The following is a 23,107-nucleotide window of genomic DNA, read 5'->3' as shown; positions in this document are numbered from 1 at the left end:
GAATTTTTTTTTGGTTTAGCCAATTTCCTTTAAAATGATTAAAAACTGGTTAATTTACGGAATATTTTATTAGCCAAAGACTAATTTTTTTTAGCCATTTTGTATAAAACTTAGCAGTTGGTTAATTTGGCAATGAACAGGATGAGCCTTGGTTCCACTCATTTTACAGTTCATTCACCATCAATATACAGCTTCCAGCATGTAGACCCCAACACCCCTGCAAACATTCTTCGATCTGCGCCTGAAGACATAACTGTAATAGTGACAAATGACTTCTTGCTTGGTTTCTGTAAGCAGCTAATTCCAACAACTGATTTGGGCAGTAATCCTAATTTTGTAGCATAGAGTAGCTGTTGTTTTATGAACTTTTTAAATGCATTATCAGGACATCGAAATGTGACAGCTGCTCAACGCACCTTCCTTCAGCAGTGTGTATCTGTTTATGTTCATGAATATATATACAGTGGTGTAGGAAGGTGCCAAAAAGTGAGGGGGGCCACACTTTCATATTTACACACTTTTACACTATTATAAAGCAAATATAAAGCAAAATATCTGAAAAGTGGGGGAGGCACATGCCCCCCCTTGTTCTCTCCCCCACCCCCCGCTTCCTATGCCAGTTATATACTAGAGATAGGACTCTTGCAATCTTGATGTATGTATATATATTTATTTGTTATATGTATACAATCCTCTGATGCTATGGGTTGGTGGCCTTGAGCGAAATAAAGATCTGTTCTGTTCCGTTCTGTTAGAACATCTCATTGGTTTCATCACACACCAATTTCTGTTACATTTTGTTATACTTCTGCTACAAATCTGTTTTCAAATGCCTCTACTTGAGGAATAGTTACATGTTGATGCAAGACAGAATGAAGTAATGAAGATTAACTATGTATCAATGCATCTGACTGAATCAGTCTGGAGGATATTATATATCAATGCATTTGAGTGGTTTTACTTTGAAGAATAATTCTTCTGATGCATCTGATTGGCTCAGTCTGCAGAAATATTATGTATCAATACATCTGATTGGCTAAAACTGCACAATAATAATGTATCAGTGCATCCGATTGGCTCTGTCTGCACAATAATTATGTATCAATGCATCCGATTGACTCAGACTGCTGAATAATTATTTATCAATACATCTGATTGGCTCAGATTGCACAATAATTATGTATCAATGCATCTGATTGGCTCAGACTCCACAACAATTACATATCAATGCATCTGATTGGCTCAGTCTTCAGAATAATTATGTATCAATGCATCTGATTGGCTCAGTCACTGCCATCCATTTCAATCTCCTCTATAGCCATACTGCTTCCGTCACCGATACTGCTGACATCGGCGTCCGTGTCCGCCAGACATGAATTACTCTTATCCCGCGTTCCATCACTTGACTCTTGTGGCTGTACCTCCAGCGGACTGCCGTCCACACAACGATCTACGGTCAATTTGGCGGTGATGCTCTGTAGTTTGTCCTGACACTGGAAGTGGGGCTCATCATCCTCGCCCCCTGTAAACAGTAAAACAAATCAGAAAACAACATCCCATCAATTAGCAATAGCAAATACATGTATTGTACTTACATGTAGGATTAGTTCTAAGATCGAACTGAAGTCGGGGTGGAGAGGGATAGAAATGGAAAGTAATGTTTGTTTAGTGATTCCTGATTATATTTTACACCACAGCTATTTGGTGTTTAAAATAACGTCTGAACTACAACAAACTATAGGATGACCAGGAACATACTGGATAGTCGAAAAAAAAAAAATCATACACAAATTTAGTTGTTAAATAAGAATTCTGAGGAATTAAATGTTTCATCGACCATAAATTTAAATTTGGTGTCGTTTAGTTGCATCCATAGATGTCCATTGCAATGCATGTTTAATAATAAAATAAACAAAAATAAAGTTAATTTTAAAATATGTTAACATACATGTACATTGAGATAAACCAAGTTTCATTGACATAGAAAGAATAACTAGTTAATGATGTCGGATATCTGATTTATCCTTTGAAGGTAAGAATGGGAAATTCCAATTCGGCATGAACAGGATATAGCAGATATCTGACATCATTAACTAAAGTACTAATAAAAATTATACCCAGGTGATTTTCCAGTCTTATATATTATTTATGAAAATCTCTGGAATAAAAAGCATAAAAATGTGTCAGTATTATTATGACCTCTTAATTATGGTATTCAATCAACCGGTACAAAAAATGACAATAAATTACCTGTTATAGACAGAAATATGAGATGTATTTACAATTTTACTGCAAAACATATGTAATTTGAAACGGACTATAACACCCAGGTTGATCGTTGTCCAGCATATTAAATCAAGTAACTAAAATAATTATATAAATTTCCTACCAACAAAATTACTTCTGTCGTATCCATATAATCAATGTGCTAATAAATAATTTGTTCAAATCTTAATCTGACAAAGCAGTATATTGAACTTCATTGTATTGGAAAGGACATGTATTATTTCTATCAATATCAACATGGGTGTTATAGTTTGTTTCAAATTACATATGTTTTGCAGTAAAATTGTAAATACATCTCATGTTTCTATCTATAACAGGTCATTTATTGTCATTTTTTGTACTGCTTGTTTGAATATCGTAACAGGTCATGACAATACTGACACATTTTTATGGTTTTCATTCCAGGGATTTTCATAAATAATATATAAGACTGGAAAATCACCTGGGTATAATTTTGATTAGTACTTTAGTTATTATCTTTATCCTGCAGACCATAAAAAGTACTACGAAAAGCTATTATTTCTGTTATTTCAGCTACATTGTATGATGACCTGGAGGTCAAATGAGCGATTTTGTAATGTAGCTATGTGTGTGACGTCACATGAGTGAGTGACATCAAAAGTCATATCCTGCTAGTTACAAGATATGACTTTGCTTTCAATAGAAATGGCGGTTGACGGATAAATAGGACTTAGTTTGTTACAAATGTATCTAAATGTGAATACTTAATACTGAGCTGAATGCTAAACTGTTTTGATTAAAAATTAAAACACAAAAAAAAAAAATTTGGTTCCACATGTTTTGAGATGAAAATTCATAAATTCAACTATAAACCAAGTTTGATTGATCAAGGACTCTTACATTTTGTGAGAACTGAACAGATATTTAAATGTAAACCTTGACGCTATCAAAAAGGATCTATTAGATGCAAAGGATGTTGCAATAGCAGCCAACTTAAAAGTTTTAAAATTTGTTTTGTTTAACAACACCACTAGAGCACATTGATTAATTAATCATCGGCTATTGGATGTCAAACATTTGGTAATTCTGATATATAGTCATCAAAGGAAACAGTGGATATTTTAAGAATGTCGAAATTAAACACCACGTAAACAGAGACTTATTCAGTAAGACTAGATTCCTGTCTATCATGTTATAACCAATCTTAAGAATGTCGAAATTAAACACCACGTAAACAGAGACTTATTCAGTAAGACTAGATTCCTGTCTATCATGTTATAACCAATCTTAAGAACGTCGAAATTAAACACCATGTAAACAGAGACTTATTCAGTAAGACTAGATTCCTGTCTATCATGTTATAACCAATCTTAAGAACGTCAAAATTAAACACCACGTAAACAGAGACTTATTCAGTAAGACTAGATTCCTGTCTATCATGTTATAACCAATCTTAAGAACACCACGTAAACAGAGACTTATTCAGTAAGACTAGATTCCTGTCTATCATGTTATAACCAATCTTAAGAACGTCAAAATTAAACACCACGTAAACAGACTTATTCAGTAAGACTAGATTCCTGTCTATCATGTTATAACAAATCTTAAGAATGTCGAAATTAAACACCACGTAAACAGAGACTTATTCAGTAAGACTAGATTCCTGTCTATCATGTTATAACCAATCTTAAGAACGTCGAAATTAAACACCACGTAAACAGAGACTTATTCAGTAAGACTAGATTCCTGTCTATCATGTTATAACCAATCTTAAGAACGTCGAAATTAAACACCACGTAAACAGAGACTTATTCAGTAAGACTAGATTCCTGTCTATCATGTTATAACCAATCTTAAGAACGTCGAAATTAAACACCACGTAAACAGAGACTTATTCAGTAAGACTAGATTCCTGTCTATCATGTTATAACCAATCTTAAGAACGTCGAAATTAAACACCACGTAAACAGAGACTTATTCAGTAAGACTAGATTCCTGTCTTATCATGTTATAACCAATCTTAAGAATGTCGAAATTAAACACCACGTAAACAGAGACTTATTCAGTAAGACTAGATTCCTGTCTTATCATGTTATAACCAATCTTAAGAATGTCGAAATTAAACACCACGTAAACAGAGACTTATTCAGTAAGAATAGATTCCTGTCTTATTATGTTATAACCAATCTTAAGAATGTCGAAATTAAACACCACGTAAACAGAGACGTATTCAGTAAGACTAGATTCCTGTCTATCATGTTATAACCAATCTTAAGAATGTCGAAATTAAACACCACGTAAACAGAGACTTATTCAGTAAGACTAGATTCCTGTCTATCATGTTATAACCAATCTTAAGAACACCACGTAAACAGAGACTTATTCAGTAAGACTAGATTCCTGTCTATCATGTTATAACCAATCTTAAGAATGTCGAAATTAAACACCACGTAAACAGAGACTTATTCAGTAAGACTAGATTCCTGTCTATCATGTTATAACCAATCTTATGAAATCTGCAAATCCACAACATCTGGCACGATGACTGTCAGCAAGTAGATAGGTCAATCAGACTAAAGAAGGAAGGAAGTGTTTTATTTAACGACGCACTCAACACATTTTATTTACTGTTATATGGTGTCAGACATATGGTTAAGGACCACACAGCTATTGAGGGAGGAAACCTGCTGTCGCCACTTCATGGGCTACTCTTTTCAATTAGCAGCAAGGGATCTTTTATATGCACCATCCCACAGACAGGATAGTATATACCACTTCCTTTGCTACACCAGTTGTGGAGCACTGGCTGGAAGCCTAGACCGAATGCGCATCAAGCGAACACTTTACCACTGGGCTACGTCCCACCCCTCAGACTAATGAGTTATACGAAGACAGCTAACTTGTTGGCAACATTTCCCTGGCATAACGTTAAGGGTATTCAACTCAAATAAACAGGCCCAATTCAATTATTCACTCTCTAAAGATTTTACAATTAAACAAAACAAATTCTACTAGTAAATTAAATCATTTTGTTTTAAAAAAAATTATGGACATATAGTTGAGGATATAATGTTTACAGTTCAAAGGAAAATGTAATAAATAATTCTGGAGCAAAGCAGCTATAAAGCAACTTTGACATTTGACCTTGAAGTCTGAAGGTTAAAGTTTTATAAGGATGATTATTGGAGTTGTACACATTATCCAGACTGACCTTCCTCCCCCCACCATAAACATGTAAAAAATTACATAACAATTACAAATTGATTATCTGTTTACACTAAAACTCTGAGGTTTTACTGTTGTTAATAAAGAGCCTCTAAGCCGATCGGAAATCAATAGAGCGGTGCGCTGCTCCTATCCTAGTTAAACCTGGTACTATACCCCGTTTGCATCCTCTAGTATTCTAAATTAAAGTAGTGCCAGCGCCTGTTGAATGACATAATGTTTTGTTTCTCTTGGTTCACAGAGAGGCGCCTCTGGACTTCCGAATAATCTGAATACGTTTCACTCTGCCAGACTCACCAGACGCTAACTTTCAACTCCTCACTTTCTCTTCAAAACACCAGCGGATGATCTATTTTTGGGTCCCTCTCCTAGTGACCCCTCCGCTGGACTATACATTGGGGGGCATCGGGATTGGAGGGCGCGGCAGTTGGTTTGGCTGGGGGGGGCTTTGGGTGGGTGGGGGTATTCCACCGAAAATAGGTTAGGTGCCGTAGGGCGTAGGTGGTTTCGGCCGTAAGGGGAGTTAGGTCTGTCCAGGGGCCTGCCCCCCTCCCCCTCGGCTCCTCCCCAAGTCTCGGTCACACTGAAGCTCCCGATATGACTGATGCCACCCCTATATCTCTCCCCACCCACTAAACAAACTTCCTGTGGCGGGTGCCCCAATCTCCTAGTGGAGAACCCCCTCGACCAAATACTAAAGAGCTTTGTTATTTCTTTCAGTTTAGAAACGCCCAACTTAAAAGGCATCCAAAATTATATAAATAAATTAATAATTAATATATTTAGTTTGGCCATGACGCAAATAAATTATAAAGTCCCCTCTCCTTTTTTGGATAAAGTCAAAATTGTCCCAATTAAATTTCTGCCCCGAGTTGGGCCCCTGGCCTCCAAAGGCCGAACCCGGGGTTGACATGCTCGAAACCCCTGTGGTATAAGAGCATGTAAAAACTTTTCGGATCGGATCTAAGCCGATGTACACAATGCACTGATCGCTTGATGCACGGCTGGTCTGGGATCGATCCCCATCGGCGGGCCCATTGGGGGTATTTCTCATTCTAGAAAGTGCCCCACGACTGGTATATCAATGGTCGTGGTATGTGCTATCCAGTCTGTGGGATGGTGCATATAAAAGATCCCTTGCTACTAATGGAAAAATGTTGCAGGTTTCCTCTAAGACTATACACATGTATGTCAGAATCACCAAATGTTTGACATCCAACAGCTGATGGTCAATAAATCAATGTGCTCTAGTGGTGTTGTTAAGCAAAAACCTGTTTAACTTTAACAATATACTGACCATCACAGGGTAACATCTCTGTCATCAGAGCCTCCATCACATTGCCGAGCATCGTCGTAGAGAAAGCATCGTCTCTTCGGATTCCAAGGGCCTGTCATAAACACACACAAAATTAGGATTTTATCTCTGTTGTACACAAAGAAAGAAAGGAAGGTAGAACTAGAATTCTGAGAGTACTGCTAAGGGGCAAGATCAAGTAATAACTGTGGGACATTTTAACACCTTTACACAGTAAGGCAATACATTAAGGCAATACCTGTCTCCTACCGGGCACAACAAGGGCACAACAATTTTCTTTTTATCTCATAAATTCAAGGGTCATAACTCTATGACAAATGGGTATATTGCCAATGACGTTAAACTTTATTTGTAACAGTACAATGTACATGATAAAGCTATACACACTATTTCAACTCAATATCTTGAGAAGTAGAAAGAAAAAAAAGAGTCCAGAAAACATATTTTTTGGTATTTCCTAAGTTCCAGGGTCATAACTCTGTTACAAATAGGTAAATCATCATGAAAGTCAAACTTGATCTGCAACAGTACATGATAAAGCTGTACACCAAATTTCTAAATATCTCAAGACATTGTGAAAAAAACCCATCTAGAAAACTATATGTGGGACAGACAGACAGACGGATGGACAGACATGAAACCTGTAGTCCCCTCTCGTTGGATCCGTAGGGGACTAAAAAGAAAGAAAGAAAAGAAAGAAAGAAAAGATTTATTTAAATACAAACTCAGCACATTTTTGTTCTGGTTTTACTGTGTTGGACATATGATTAAGAACCACACAGATAATGAGCCACTCTTTTCAATTAGCAGCAACTGACTGATCCTTGACCAATTTCCAGTTACCTAAAAGTTGGAAATATTGTCTCCTGCCAGTCCCACCACCGTTGTAGAGACAACAATAGCCAATCAGGACATCCGAGCTTTGTTGTTTTAATTGTTATTCTTGCAGCTGACAATATTACCATAAATCTATACTCAAAGGCAAAAGTTATTTGACATGGATTGTTTGGAGTAATAAATTTGTGAATGGATTTATGGATGTAAACCAGAGAAAATGTGCATGAAACAGCTCAAAGAAATGCAACCAAGCAGTTGTTGAAGCGATTACATGCTTTATGCAAGAAACTTATGCAAGAATATTCGGGAGAAATCCTGTTCAGTGTTCACCATAAAAGGCCAGACATTCAGTCGCAAATCACTGCCACTCTGTGTAGCCTTCAGAAGTCCAGAAGTCAGAAAAACACCATTAGTGAACTGTTTGATGCAATTTCGACATGTCATGCCTCAGGAAAAATGACAGATGGCAAGTCATAGGGATGCTTGAATCTGGGACCTTGCACTGTGACATGCACGTCAATTCAACGTCCACAGAAACACCATATGGCACTTATGGCAACGATATCAACAAAACAACCGACCACCCATGACAACCCCTTGCCAAGACACATGGATCCGAACCACGCATCTGCGAAACAGGTTCCCGTCAGCAACCCTCACAGCCGGTACCATCCCTTTCTCCAGCGTTTAGTGGCCTCAATGAGACGACGGTGCCAGACTTGTATCAATACTCAAAGTGGACACACTTGCTACTGACTGTGTGAACTTCACTCTGGACCCCCTCTAGTGATGTGGCTCATTTGCATATGGCAGGTGCGCCCTTTTCATGGACAATTGCTCTTTTCCATACCTTCGGATAATTCTCCTTCCATGTTATAACGTTTCATACATGGCAGTAAAAACTTATCGTCAATTATCTTTGTCTTTTGTGTGTCGCAATAACTTTTGCCTTTTAGTATATCCCACAAGGGCATTCTAAATTTACTTTAATGAGTATACAATATAACATTTCACAGCAAACAAAACAATGAAGTAAGAGTTATGTTCCATAATCCGGGTTTCCCCCTTACTTTGTGGTTCTAATAGACCAAATCAATTCCTATTGCAGATAATGTTAACGTTTACTAATAAAACTGATAAAAGCAGCGTATCAACACACCCAGGAAGTACAGCAATAAAAAGTGTGGCACCTAACATCTAATCTACCTGCAAGAAAATGGGGGGATCACGTATCATTTAAGAGACTTAATTAATGTTTTTAATAGCAACCGTCATTTTTGCTGAAAATTGCAGTTCCATTTTTGGGGGTACCCCACATTAGTTTCAACCTCTGGTATATACTGCATAACAATTGTATAACAAATAAAAGTGTATTTATTTATTGTCAATGGATAATAGTATTTGCACAAATAATCAATGTCACATATTACTACCAATCACACCCACAGCTGCTTTTACTCAGTAAATATTTGACGGTACACATCGAACTTTGACATGGAACTCTCTTCTTTGGTACTATGCAACCTTGTGAAAGTAGTCGACTGCCTGGAAGTTATCTCCCTGTAAAGCTTATAAACAGGAAACAAAACAATGTAGCAAGAGTTATGTCCCATAATACAGGTTTCCCCTTACTTTGTGAAAGTAGTCGACTGCCTGGAAGTTGTCTCCCTGTAAAGCGTAGATGTATCCAATGGCGGAGTATGTCGACGGGTTCTGAGGTGACAACTTCTCAGCTTGTTTGTGATATTCCAACGCTTGATCGTATTTTCTGAAAATTGAAAGGAAGGAAGTAAATGGTTTATTTAACGACGCACTCAACACATTTTATTTACGGTAATATGGCATCGGACATATAGTGAAGAACCACACAGATATTGAGGGAAGAAACCCGCTGTTGCCACTTCATGGGCTACTCTTTTCGATTAGCAGCAAGGGATTTTTTTATATGCACCATCATAGACAGGATAAGACATACCATGGCCTTTGATGTACCAGTCGTTGTGCACTGGCTGAAGCGAGAAATGGCCCAATGGGCCCACTGACAGGGATCAATCCCAAACCGACCTTGCATCAAGCGAGCGCTTTACCACTGGGCTATGTCTTGCCCTCTGAAAATTCAAGGGATCATTTCTTTAACAACACTGCAGCACATTTTAAACAAGTCTCTTAGGTGTCTAACATGGTTATTTTGATATTTCGTCACTCAAAATAAAAATGAAGAAACTACAACCAAACAGGCTGGAAACAAAGTACGACCACTGTCAGGTTTTTTTTTTAAATAATTGAATTGAAATGTGCTCACAACTATAGAAGAAATACAGGTATGTTAAGCAGTTGAATGATTTTGTGTCTCAAGGTTAGTATTTCAGGAAAATATTTCTTTAGTAAATATCATTTTGATGCTTACTTTAAAACACTAGGGTAGGTTTTGTGACCAACCACTTTTGTTGGAAATGTTGCTTTTAATCATGTGGACCACTGCATTAAAAAATATGCTGTTTTAAAGGAAACTATACACAAATTAAAACATCACATTAAGAAATATCTTTATTATGTTGCAATAAAAGTTAGTTTGTTTTGTTTAACAACACCTCTAGAGCATATTGATTTATTAATCATCGGCTATTGGATGTCAAACATTTGGTAAGTTTGATGTATAGTCTTAGAGAGGAAACCTGTTACATTTTCCATTAGTAGCAAGGGATCTTTTATATGCACTGTTCCAGACAGGATAGCACATACCACAGCCACAGTCATGGTGCACTGGCTGGAACGAGCAATAGCCCAAATGGCCGACCGACAGGGATCGATCCTAGACCAACCAAACATCAAACGAGTACTTTACCACTGGGTTACGTCCCACCCCTAATTGCTGTAATGTACCTTATTTCCCTACACAAGTATTCCATAAATGAATGTACACTGGTTAGTGGTGTTTATTTGGTTAGTGGTGTTTATTTGATTAGTGTACCTCAGTTTCCTACACGTCACATTAATGAATACATTGGTCAGTGGTGCTTATTTTGGTTAGTGGTGTGTATTTTGGTTAGTGGATCTTGTTGTAGTATACCTCAGTTTCCTACACATGTCCCATTAATGTACGTAAACTGGTTAATGGCATTTTGGTGTTTATTTTGGTTAGTGGTGTTTATTTGGCTAGTGGTGTTTATTTGGTTGGTGTACCTCAGTTTCCTACACGTGTCCCATTAATGAATGTACATTGGTTAATGGTGTTTATTTGGTTAGTGGTGTTTATTTTGGTTAGTGGTGTTTTTTGGTTAGTAGATCATGTCGTGATGTACCTCAGTTTCCTACACGTGTCCCAGGTTGTTGAGCAGGGGCTCACTGGTTAGTGGTGTGTTTTGGTTAGTGGTGTGTGTTTTGGTTAGTGGGTCGTGTTGTGGTTAGTGGGTCGTGTCGTGGTGTACCTCAGTTTCCTATACGTGTGTCCGAGGTTGTTGAGCAGGGGTTCCCACTTGTCAGCCAGCATGTCCATACTGACCACCTGGACCTTGTCCATGGCCTGCAGGAAGTACCTCTCCGCCTCACACCAGCTGCAAAACACGCAACACACACCGCACAATAAAACATTACCTAAACCATTTATGGGTTATGACAAAACAAATTAAGGTAACCTGTATGATTCTTTTTCATGAAAAAAAAATCCAAGTAAATGGCTTCCTACATTTAATGAACAAATGAAAAATGGGTAATGAAAGGTCCACAGTGGAAATAATTTATTGTAAATTATTCACAAGTGTCTACTTTAAAGAAAATTTCATTAGCAAAATACTAAATTTTGTAGCCACTTTATATAAAAAGTAGCAATTGTCTAATTTGGCAATGTACAGGGTGAGCTCTGGTAATGCAAAACCATCATTATCACAATTTTCAACAGCCGGATCCATGCTTTAAAACGTTTTTACAGTCTGGAATGAAGACAGACTTCAACTTTAAGTAATAATACACAGGGATAACTCTGGCACTCGACAAGTTCGCCAATTGCGAATTTTAAAAACAATTGGCGAAATTTATTTTTGATTTGGAGATTAAATTTCTTGTAGTAATTGTCATTGTATTAAAAAATACCTGGGTTTTTCTCATTTTTAAAGGTTAAATAGATGATTTGGTGAAATGTTCTGATCACCCAGAGCTATCCCTGATATATGATACAATATATCATAATTAATAATTTTTTAATATTTAAAAAAGAAGTTTCATAAATGAAGGATTCAAGAAATAATCGTCACTTTTAAGTTAAATCTATAAAACATTATTTTTAATCAAAGTGAAAACAGACAAAGCTTGTTTCGTTTAACAACACCACTAAAGCACATTGATTTATTAATCACCGGCTACTGGATGTCAAACATAGTCATTTTAACACAGCCATAGAGAGGAAACCTGCTACATTTTTCCATTAGTAGCAAGGGATCTTTTATATGTACCATCCCACAGACAGGATAGAACATACCATGGCCTTTGATATACCAGTCGTGGTGCACTGGCTGGAACAAGAAAGAATCAAAGTGAAGATTTGGTCTAGTGTTTAGTGTTTCTCTGTGTAATATGGTACCAAGAAGGAAATGTTTTATTTAACACACACTCAACACATTTTTTATTTTACGGTTATATGGCGTCAGGCATATGGTTAAGGACCACACAGATATTGAGAGAGGAAACCCGCTGTCACCACTTCATGGGCTACTCTTTTCGATTAGCAGCAAGGGATCTTTTATATGCACCATCCCACAGACAGGATAGTACATACCACAGCATTTGTTATACCAGTTGTGAAGCACTGGCTGGAATGAGAAATAGCCCAATGGGTCTACCGACGGGGATCGATCCTAGACCAACCGCGCATCAAGCGAATGCTTTACCACTGGGCTACGTCCCACCCCATATATGGTACCAGTGCAGACACATACTCTTGGTTCTGGAAAGCAATCACTCCCATCTCATGCAGTACAAACGGATCCTCTGGAGCTACTCCGAGGGCCTGGCTGAAAAACCTCTCCGCTAACTTGAAGTTGTTGGTCAGTCCATACTCCAGACCGATGTACAACACTGGTAGATGACACCTACAATACAAGCATTTTGTGAGTACTGCTAAAGAAATATTTATCTCGCCTTCATGTAAAATACTCAAATTTCGTTGGTTATTTAGCCTTGGACAAAACCCTTATATCCCACCCCTAACATCAGACTGTTGTTATTGTATTAATGTACCATGCAGAAATTGGTCTGTTACTAACATAAATAAAACCGTTTTTATTTTAATGTGGTGAAGCATTGTAATAATATAGCTAATTTTGAATATGAATGACGTCAGTATTCCAATGACATCACTTTGCATTTCCTTACAACAACCATAAACCGGGTATACAACGTTTCCATTTTAAGAATGCTGGAAAAATTCCAATGCAAAATTGCTCTTGAAATTTTTTGGTTTGAACATCACTAATGCACCTGAAGATGTGATTAAAAATTGTACCTTTTACAAAATATGGATTTCAAGTGAAATTACGATAAGATATGCTATATTTATTGTGTACAAAGACAAAACAAGGGTGCAAAAAGTGACTGTGGTTTTCGCGTAGTCATGTTTTCATTATAGAAAAGTAGGTTAGTAGTCCTTACAGTTTGGTGTTAATTTGTTATTGTTAATAATTATTGCTTACTAGTTAAACATGTCGGCAAGATAAATTTGTAGAATCATCAGTAAGGGTTTATAAATCTGTAGAACCATCACTAAGGGTTTATAAATCTGTAGAATCATCACTAAGGGTTTATAAATCTGTAGAACCATCACTAAGGGTTTATAAATCTGTAGAACCATCACTAAGGGTTTATAAATCTGTAGAATCATCACTAAGGGTTTATAAATCTGTAGAACCATCACTAAGGGTTTATAAATCTGTAGAACCATCACTAAGGGTTTATCAATCTGTAGAATCATCACTAGTGATGGTTCTACAACTTATAATGTCCCCATCTGGACCCAACAAAGTTTTGTGTCTCTTACGTTCAATAGAAATGTTTTATTTAACAACGCACTCAACACATTTTAATTACGGTTATATGGCGTCAGACATATGGTTACGGACCACACAGATATTGAGAGAGGAAACCCGCTGTCGCCACTTCATGGGCTACTCTTTCCGATTAGCAGCAAGGGATCTTTTATATGCACCATCCCATAGACAGGATAGCACATACCACAGCCTTTGATATACCAGTGGTGGTGCACTGGCTGTGACGAGAAATAGCCCAATGGGCCTATCGACGGGGATCGATCCCAGACCGACCGCGCGCTGTACCACTGAGCTACGTCCCGCCCCTTACGTTCAAGGGCCATAACTCAAATATGGGTAAATCACTAAAGTCAAACTGGATATGTAACTGTATAAGAAACGACTATTTATTATACAACCACTGTTTCTACTGTCCAATTAAAGCAAAGTCATAAACGTATACTACCAGATTATGACTTTTGACACATACAAGGTAGCTAGATTACAAAATCTCTCATTTGACCTCTAGGTCATCGTACAATGTAGATGAAATAATGGAAATAATAGCTTTTCCCTTAAATTTTATGGTCTGCAGGATAAAGATAATAACTAGTTAATGACGTCGGAAATCGGCTTTATCGTGTTCAGGCCGAATGAGAAATTCAGCTTGGCAGGGCCTCGCGGAATTTCCCATTCTTACTTTCACAGGATAAAGCCAATAACCTACATTATTAACTAGCTATTCTCTATACACAAAATTTGAACAGACAGACAGGACAGAAACGAAACCTAAAGCCACTTCACCTGGACTGGTATGGGATTAATAATATGTTGTTAGTTAAACCATACTCCAGGCCCATGTGTTACACCGATAGGTCGGGGACAACACCAAGAATACAATAATGTTGTTAGTTAAACCATACTCCAGGCCCATGTGTTACACTGATAGGTCGGGGACAACACCAAGAATACAATAATGTTCTTAGTTAAACCATACTCCAGACCCATGTGTAACACCGATAGGTCGGGGACAATACCAAGAATACAATAAAATTGTTAGTTAAACCACACTCCAGGCTTGTGTATAACATTTGTAGTTGACACCAAGAATACAATAATAACGTTGCTGGTGAAACTATATTCCAGGCCTAAGCATAACAGGTTGAGAATGATTTCGTCTACGGATGATTCAATTACAAAAAAAAAATGTCCACTGCTAACTCAAAGACAATTCAACTAGATTCCCCCCGACCCCAACCCCTAAAAATCAATCGCAAAATCTGTGAATCGACAAAGCTGTTCAAACATAAGTATGCAGATGAATTTTGTTTGTTCAAACCCCAAATGTAAAAGAAATAACAGACAATCCTTATAATTAATATAACGTTCACCGACGTTATTTTTACATTTATCGAGAAACGTACAAACTTGTGTTGCTACGGCTGGACCAATCGGATGGCTTTAAATGATAATGAATATAACAGAAATTAATTATTTTTAATTATATAAGACTGAATAACATTTGGGGTGAATCTCTTATTTGTAATTAACTGTTCAGTTATTCTAATAGCACTATTTAATATATAACATTTATTTTATTATATAAGTCATTATAGTTTTAATGTACTACATCTCTGAAAGACAACAATTACCCGGTATTATCTGTGAGACTGTCAGTAATTTAAAATAGACAATTGTTTAAAGTTTGTTTTGTTTAACAACACCACTGGAATAGGAAATGTTTTATTGAACGACGCACTCAACACATTTTATTTACAGTTATATGGCATCGGACATATGGTTAAGGACCACACAGATATTGAGGGAGGAAACCACTTCATGAGCTACTCTTTTTGATTAGCAGCAAGGGATCTTTTATATGCACCATCCCATAGACAGGATAGCACATACCACGGCCTTTGATATACCCGTCGTGGTGCACTGGCTGGAGCAAGAAATAGCCCACTGACGGGGATCGATCCTAGACCAACCGCGCATCGAGAGAGCACTGTACCACTGGGCTACATCCCGCCCCATTAATCACGCACTACTGGGTGTCAAACATTTGGTAATTCTGACTCATAGTCAAGAGAGAAAACCCACTGCATTTTTCCATTGGCAGAAAGGATCTTTTATATGCACTTTTCCAAAGACAGAAAAACACATACCATGGCCTTTGTCCAGTTGTGGTGCACTGGTTGGAACGAGAGATAAAAAAATTAGCTGAATGGATCCACCCGAGGTGGTTCGATGCTGTGACACAAGCACCTCAAGCAAGCAATCAACTGACTGAGCTAAATCCACCCTCAACTAGACAATTCAGTCAACATATCATCGTGAGGGAGCTCACTCAAAATGGGTTGTCCTCAGTTAAAAACAGACCGTCTAACTCGTAAAATGCTGATTTAGGGGGGCTGTTTTGGGGCTCGCCTAACTTGGAAAAAAAGCTGGTTTAGGTGGGCTGTTTTAAGCTCGTCTAACTCGTAAAATACTGATTTAGGTGGGCTGTTTTAAGCTCGCCTAACTCGTAAAATGCTGATTTAGGGGGGCTGTTTTGGGGCTCGCCTAACCCGTAAAATGCTGGTTCAGGTGGGCTGTTTTAAGTGGGCTGTTTTTAGCTCGCCTACATGTTTTAAATTACAAGCCCTGGATTACCCCTGCATGATCTGTGATGCTGTGAAGTAGGCTGCCATGGCCTGGTCGTGTTCGTTCTCAGCCGCGAAGGAATGTCCAAACGCCAGCCAGGCCGGACCATACGCCCGGTCGAGTGTCGTGGCCTTGCTGAAACACGACAATAACAATATGTTAACAACAATTTCATCAAATTAAAGGCGCATACCCTAGTTTCAACCCATGAAAATAGACACTAGTTTAGTTAATCTACAAACCTGTAACACATTTGGATAAAGTTACAACAGAGTGAAACAAGAGTCTGTGACATTGAAACGGCGAAATACCCTTAAAAACAAGCTAAATCTCAACTACATAACTGTTATTTCTCAAGACGCACATGTGTTTTCAAAATTATGAAAAATGCATTTTGTGATATTAAAAACACCAAGATGATCGTAAACACTTTGAATGTACAGAAATGGGTTATCTAAACAATAAAATGTAAATAATGTATGATTTCAGTTATTAATTAAAAACTGCTCAAATAGTGAAAAATATGTTGTAGTGTTTAACAACTACAGTCTATCCCTTTAAGGGTTTTCCTTACCACAAACTCATAAAGAGAATAAATAAATATCGTGAACTGATGGTAATTGGTTCATTACATTATTTTGTGGGCATCAAATGGACAATAACCCCACAAATTTTATGTCAAGGCCTCGATTTTTGCAATTTACAGGGCAAGGTCATTTGACGTAATACTGATCATGGCCAAGTAGTAACATGTAAAATAAATTTCAGGTCATTGGGGAATATGACTAGGGCACTGTGGCAATTTACTGCAAGGTCGCCATTAATTTCAAGCCCTGTAAGCCCATAAGAAAGTCAGACAGACCAAGTGAACTGTTCCAGGGTCTGTGGTTAAGAGTGAAAAAAGATTTTTTTTTTTTATTTAACGATACACTCAACACATTTTATTTATGGTTATATGGCATTGGATATATGGTTAAGGACCACACAGATATTGAGTGAGGAAATCCGCTTCGATTAGCAGCAAGGGATCATTTATATGCACCATCGCACAGACAGGGTAATACATACCACGGCCTGTGATATACCAGTCGTGGTGCACTGGTTGGAACGAGAAATAGTCCAATGGGTTGTGGTTAGAGTGAAGCCAGGTATTACTTTCAAGAAATATGACACATTTTACTGGTAAGATATATAGTTCCATTGACAAATACTTCAGTTTTAGATTTGTCAGTGTTATTGTCCATTTGATGGCCAAAACATTTTCCTGTTTTTACCTCGGGCTACTACCTTCAATCAGAAATGACATTTACTGGCATTAAACAAACAATAACACCCACAAATCTAAACACTCAACATCGTTATCTCCTAAATGTGAGAAAAAAAATCATGAATGAATGTTTAACAACGCCCCAGCACGAAATCCATAAATGTGTGATGCAATGTTCAGGATTAATCTAATTCTTTAAAAAAAAAAAAAAAAAAAAAAAAAAAACCTAATTAATTTTAGTTTAAGCACTCATGGATTTACCTTAAATATCTTCTGGCAGGATCAATTTTACCCGTCAATAAATAGTAACAGCCAACAGCAAACCAAGATACCTGAAACAAATTTTTAATGTAAATAAGTTAAATTTTACCAGTCGGTATATAGTAACAGCATACTGCAAACCAAGACAACTTTTTCTTTTTTCTCTGTCAAATGGGATGAAGCTTGGGAAGATTTAGCAACAGTTAGTTTGTTTTGTTTAACGACATCACTAGAGCACATTAATTTATTAATTATCGGTTATTGGATGTCAAATAATTGGAAATTTGGTCATTTAGTCTTAGAGAGGAAGCCTGCTACATTTGTCCATTAGTAACATGGGATCTTTTATATGCACCACCCCACAGACAGGACAGCACATACCACAGCCTCGGATATACCAGTCATAGTGCACTGGCTGGAACAAGAAATAGACCAATGATTTAACAACAGTTGTTAATGGGTTAAAAATGGACTAGCAACCACTATTCAACATTTAGAATCGTGTACATGTAACTCTCTCTGAATACTGCATAGTGTTTTGTGATGCAAAGCCACTGGCATAGGATGGGGGGGGGGGGGGGGGGGGCAAGGGGGCATGTGCCCCCCTTTCTTGATCCACTAGCAGCAGTGATGGTTTATATATATTTATATATATGTGTGTGTGCCTCCCCGCCCCCATCCCAAGACCTTTTGGCGCTTTCCTACGTCAATGAGATGCTAAACATAATGTTCCCTGGTAGGCACTGCATCACCAATTCTGAACATTGCGCACTGCCCTTCCTCCGTTGTAAGGTGAATTAATATATACACACACACCCTCCCCACCCGAGACATCCATGCAGAAAGACTAAGAGAATGCCGTCCTGAAGCGAGATACTTACTGGTTTTGATGGATACGATTCCACCAGCTTGTGAGCAAGGAAGAACAGAGCTGTAACAAATATAAAGAAAACTGATCATTTTCTATGTTCACGAATACTTCACTCATTTAATGTATTTCTCCCTTATTCCAGTGGACTGTTTCGAACATCATGCCAGCCATAATGAGTTTTGGTTATAAGATATAATTATAGAAACTTGAAAAGGAAGGAAGGAAGAAAATGGTTTATTTAACGATGCACTCAACACATTTTCTATATGGTTGTATGGCGTCGAACATATGGTTTAGGACACAGATATTGAGGAAGGAAACCCGCTGTTGCCACTTCATGGGCTACTCTTTTCGATTAGCAGCACCATCCCATGCACAGGATAGCACATACCACCACAGCCTTTGATGTACCATTCGTGGTGCACTGGTTGAAGTGAGATATAACCAAAACTTGAAAAGATACATATGCTTATTTATAATGGCATTACTAGCAGAACAGGAATGTTGACACCCCAGCACACTGTTTGATCCAGGGCTCAACCTTAGCGGTAGTCCGGGGTGTTTTGGCTTCCCATTTGTTGCTCGGGCTACCAGATGTCTAAACCCAGTAGTCTGCCGGGCTACTAGGTTTTTTTTGCACATCCAGTTACTCTGCAATCAACAAGATGCTTAAACACCTCAAACAGAAAGAAAGAAAGAAATGTTTTATTTAACGACGCACTCAACACATTTTATTTATGGTTATATGGCGTCAGACATATGGTTAAGGACCACACAGATTTTGAGAGGAAACCCGCTGTCACCACTACATAAGCTACTCTTTCCGATTAGCAGCAAGGGATCTTTTATTTGTGCTTCCCACAGGCAGAATAGCACAAACCATGGCCTTTGTTGAACCAGTTATGGATCACTGGTCGGTGCAAGTGGTTTACACCTACCCACTGAACCTTGCGGAGCACTCACTCAGGGTTTGGAGTCGGTATCTGGATTAAAAATCCCATGCCTTGACTGGGATCCGAACCCAGTACCTACCAGCCTGTAGACCGATGGCCTAACCAAGACGCCACCGAGGCCGGTACACCTCAAACATCCCACCTAAAACAACATGTTTAAATACAAGTAAATGATTTGGCTTTTTTCTCTTTTTTTAATTTATTAAAATTATGAGGCTATACATTTTTACCAGATTTTATAACCTAGTAGCCCGGTGGGCTACCACTGAAAAAAAGTTAAGATCAAGGCCTGTGATCAGCAGTTGTGAGGTGCCCACAATATGGTACGATAATTATAACACTCGTCTACAAAATGAGACAACAAACCCACCACATGCACCTGTCTATGCTTGTTATTGATAAATCAGCCAGATGTATTACATATAGGATATTAAACAAGCTTCCATTTCATATCATGTTTATGTCCCGAGTCAGGGCTTCTAGATTATGGTAGCCCCACTATCATGGCTAGTGATATTCAATGTTGGGCTAGTAAAAAAAAAAAAAAAATCAAATGTTGCAGCTAAGTCGATTTTGTAATTATGAATATCCTGCCCCCACCCCAACCCACCACTGTTAGTGTTTTTAAGCTCTATCTCTCCCTTTAGGTGACATTTTTGATTATTACTATTATTTAGTAAAATTGTATTAACTTAAAGAAAGTAAAGTAGGGCTATTGAATTTTTAATTGTGGCTAGTACATTTTTAAAATCACTGATCCCATGGCTAGTGGATTTTATAAAAATTCTAGAAACCCTGCCCAGGTGAAATAATTTTCAATTGTCACGAGCTTTAGCAAGTAAGACAATACAAATTACTTCACAAGGGACATAAACAAGACACGCAATGGTAGCGAGTTTAATATCCTATTTATTACCCATAATCGACCTTAATTTGTATCACTCAACTCATTTGGTTGACGTTCCTGTAAAGTTGTAGTGTGCCAATCGATGACATCATCGTGTGACGTATTATGTCAAGTGGGACGTATCACTTTGATGTGTACCAAGATATTTGTAACCATATGGGTAGTAAATGGTGATATGCACTTTCCCACACACAAAACAGTGCCTACAATGACCAATGTGTAACAGCAGGGCTCAACCTCATCACTAGTCCAGTGGACTACCACTGAAAAAAGTTAAGGTAAACGTCTCAACAGTGGTTGGAAGTTTACAGGATTGGGGTAAATGTTTCTCAAATAAACATTAGTGGCTGCAAATTTTCAATGTATGAACAAAAGATTGGTTTTTCTTCTTTCCTTTTTTTTTTTTCAACGGTTAACTTTTTTTCCAGTACTTTTCTATACTCGTGACATCGAGCAACATTGCGTTATACAAATAGTCTAATTGTTACTGAATTACTAAGCTACTTACCATTAGCATTTTTGAGTTCATACAAGACAGCAATGTGAAGAGGCAAACACTGGTTGTTATAGGGGTCTTTTGTTAAAACTCTGAAACACAAGATAGCAACGTGAAGAGGCAAACACTGGTTGTTATAGGGGTCTTTTGTTAAAACTCTGAAACACAAGACAGCAATGTGAAGAGGCAAACATGGTTGTTATAGGGGTCTTTGTTAAAACTCTGAAACACAAGACAGCAATGTGAAGAGGCAAACACTGGTTGTTATAGGGGTCTTTTGTTAAAACTCTGAAACACAAGACAGCAATGTGAAGAGGCAAACACTGGTTGTTATAGGGGTCTTTTGTTAAAACTCTGAAACACAAGATAGCAATGTGAAGAGGCAAACACTGGTTGTTATAGGGGTCTTTTGTTAAAACTCTGAAACACAAGATAGCAACGTGAAGAGACAAACACTGGTTGTTATAGGGGTCTTTTGTCAAAACTCTGAAACACAAGATAGCAACGTGAAGAGACAAACACTGGTTGTTATAGGGGTCTTTTGTCAAAACTCTGAAACACAAGATAGCAACGTGAAGAGACAAACACTGGTTGTTATAGGGGTCTTTTGTCAAAACTCTGAAACACAAGATAGCAACGTGAAGAGACAAACACTGGTTGTTATAGGGGTCTTTTGTCAAAACTCTGAAACACAAGATAGCAACGTGAAGAGACAAACACTGGTTGTTATAGGGGTCTTTGTTAAAACTCTGAAACACAAGACAGCAATGTGAAGAGGCAAACACTGGTTGTTATAGGGGTCTTTTGTCAAAACTCTGAAACACAAGATAGCAACGTGAAGAGACAAACACTGGTTGTTATAGGGGTCTTTGTTAAAACTCTGAAACACAAGACAGCAATGTGAAGAGGCAAACACTGGTTGTTATAGGGGTCTTTTGTCAAAACTCTGAAACACAAGATAGCAACGTGAAGAGACAAACACTGGTTGTTATAGGGGTCTTTGTTAAAACTCTGAAACACAAGATAGCAACGTGAAGAGACAAACACTGGTTGTTATAGGGGTCTTTGTTAAAACTCTGAAACACAAGACAGCAATGTGAAGAGACAAACACTGGTTGTTAAAGGGGTCTTTTGTTAAAACTCTGAAACACAACATAACCACATGAATTTCAGTTGACATCATAAAAGCAAAAAGAGAAACAAAGGAAAGCACTAAAATGGAACCAAATTTATACGCCCATTTATGGGTCATATTATGGTATGGCATTGTCCGTACGTCCATGGTTTACAAATTTAATCTGCGTCTAACATCTATAAAAATTAGTAAAACAAACTACAGCAACTTTAATGCTGTAAATCAGGAAATGTTAGCAAGCGTAAAGTTTCACTGAATTTAGAGGTTATACAAGATGCTAATAATTCATGATGCTGAAATTAAAAACAATGTGTGGTTGTTTTCTTAGTGATTAACTAAAAAGATAGCGAACAACAACAGTTTGTTAGCATACACATTAATGCTTTTTTTTAATACTAAATTTAAGTTGTTCGTGAGCTGTGTAATATCAAAATTTATCAAAATTAATATTTCAACTTAAACTAATTTTCTAGTGTTTAATATGACGACCGCGCTAAAGTTTTATTTGGATTTCCGTAAATTTTAAGATCATTAATATTTAATGATTTACATTATATGAAGAATATTCTAACATGCAGTAAAAAAAAGTTTGTTTTGTTTAACAACACCACTAGAGAACATTATTTATTAATCATCAGCTATTGGATGTCAAACATTTGGTAATTTTGATGTCTATTCTTTTGACATATAGCCTTAGAGAGGAAACCTGTTACCTTTTTCTATTAGTAACAAGGGATCTTTTATATGTACAATCCCACAGACAGGATAGCACATACCACAGCCTTTGATATACCGATCGTGGTGCACTGGCTGGAATGAGAAATAGCCCAATGGTCCTACCGACGGGGATCAATCACAGGCTGACCACGCATCAGGCGGAAAAACAACAATCAGTGGCTGTAGTAACAATCTGCACACTGCAGTTATTAA

The 23,107-nt window shown here is 37.6% G+C and overlaps 1 protein-coding gene across 1 annotated transcript in view; it reads right to left on the bottom strand.

The window, feature by feature from the left end:
* Positions 1 to 654: 654 nt before the first annotated feature.
* LOC121374816 (cell division cycle protein 16 homolog) overlaps positions 655 to 23,107 on the bottom strand; it is a 38,082-nt gene continuing 15,629 nt past the window's right edge. Inside the window, exons 9-17 of the mRNA XM_041501931.1 lie at positions 21,055 to 21,134; positions 18,697 to 18,746; positions 17,816 to 17,886; positions 16,297 to 16,422; positions 12,556 to 12,708; positions 11,053 to 11,178; positions 9,257 to 9,392; positions 6,770 to 6,860; positions 655 to 1,522 (exon numbers count right to left, since the gene is read on the bottom strand). Coding sequence (XP_041357865.1) covers positions 1,284 to 1,522; positions 6,770 to 6,860; positions 9,257 to 9,392; positions 11,053 to 11,178; positions 12,556 to 12,708; positions 16,297 to 16,422; positions 17,816 to 17,886; positions 18,697 to 18,746; positions 21,055 to 21,134 — 1,072 coding nt within the window. The 3' untranslated portion in view covers positions 655 to 1,283. The remainder of the gene's footprint in view (positions 1,523 to 6,769; positions 6,861 to 9,256; positions 9,393 to 11,052; positions 11,179 to 12,555; positions 12,709 to 16,296; positions 16,423 to 17,815; positions 17,887 to 18,696; positions 18,747 to 21,054; positions 21,135 to 23,107) is intronic.

Source organism: Gigantopelta aegis, chromosome 1, assembly GCF_016097555.1.
Source record: "Gigantopelta aegis isolate Gae_Host chromosome 1, Gae_host_genome, whole genome shotgun sequence".
Taxonomy (NCBI): Eukaryota; Metazoa; Mollusca; class Gastropoda; order Neomphalida; family Peltospiridae; genus Gigantopelta; species Gigantopelta aegis.
This window is presented reverse-complemented; position numbering and strand designations above follow the sequence as displayed.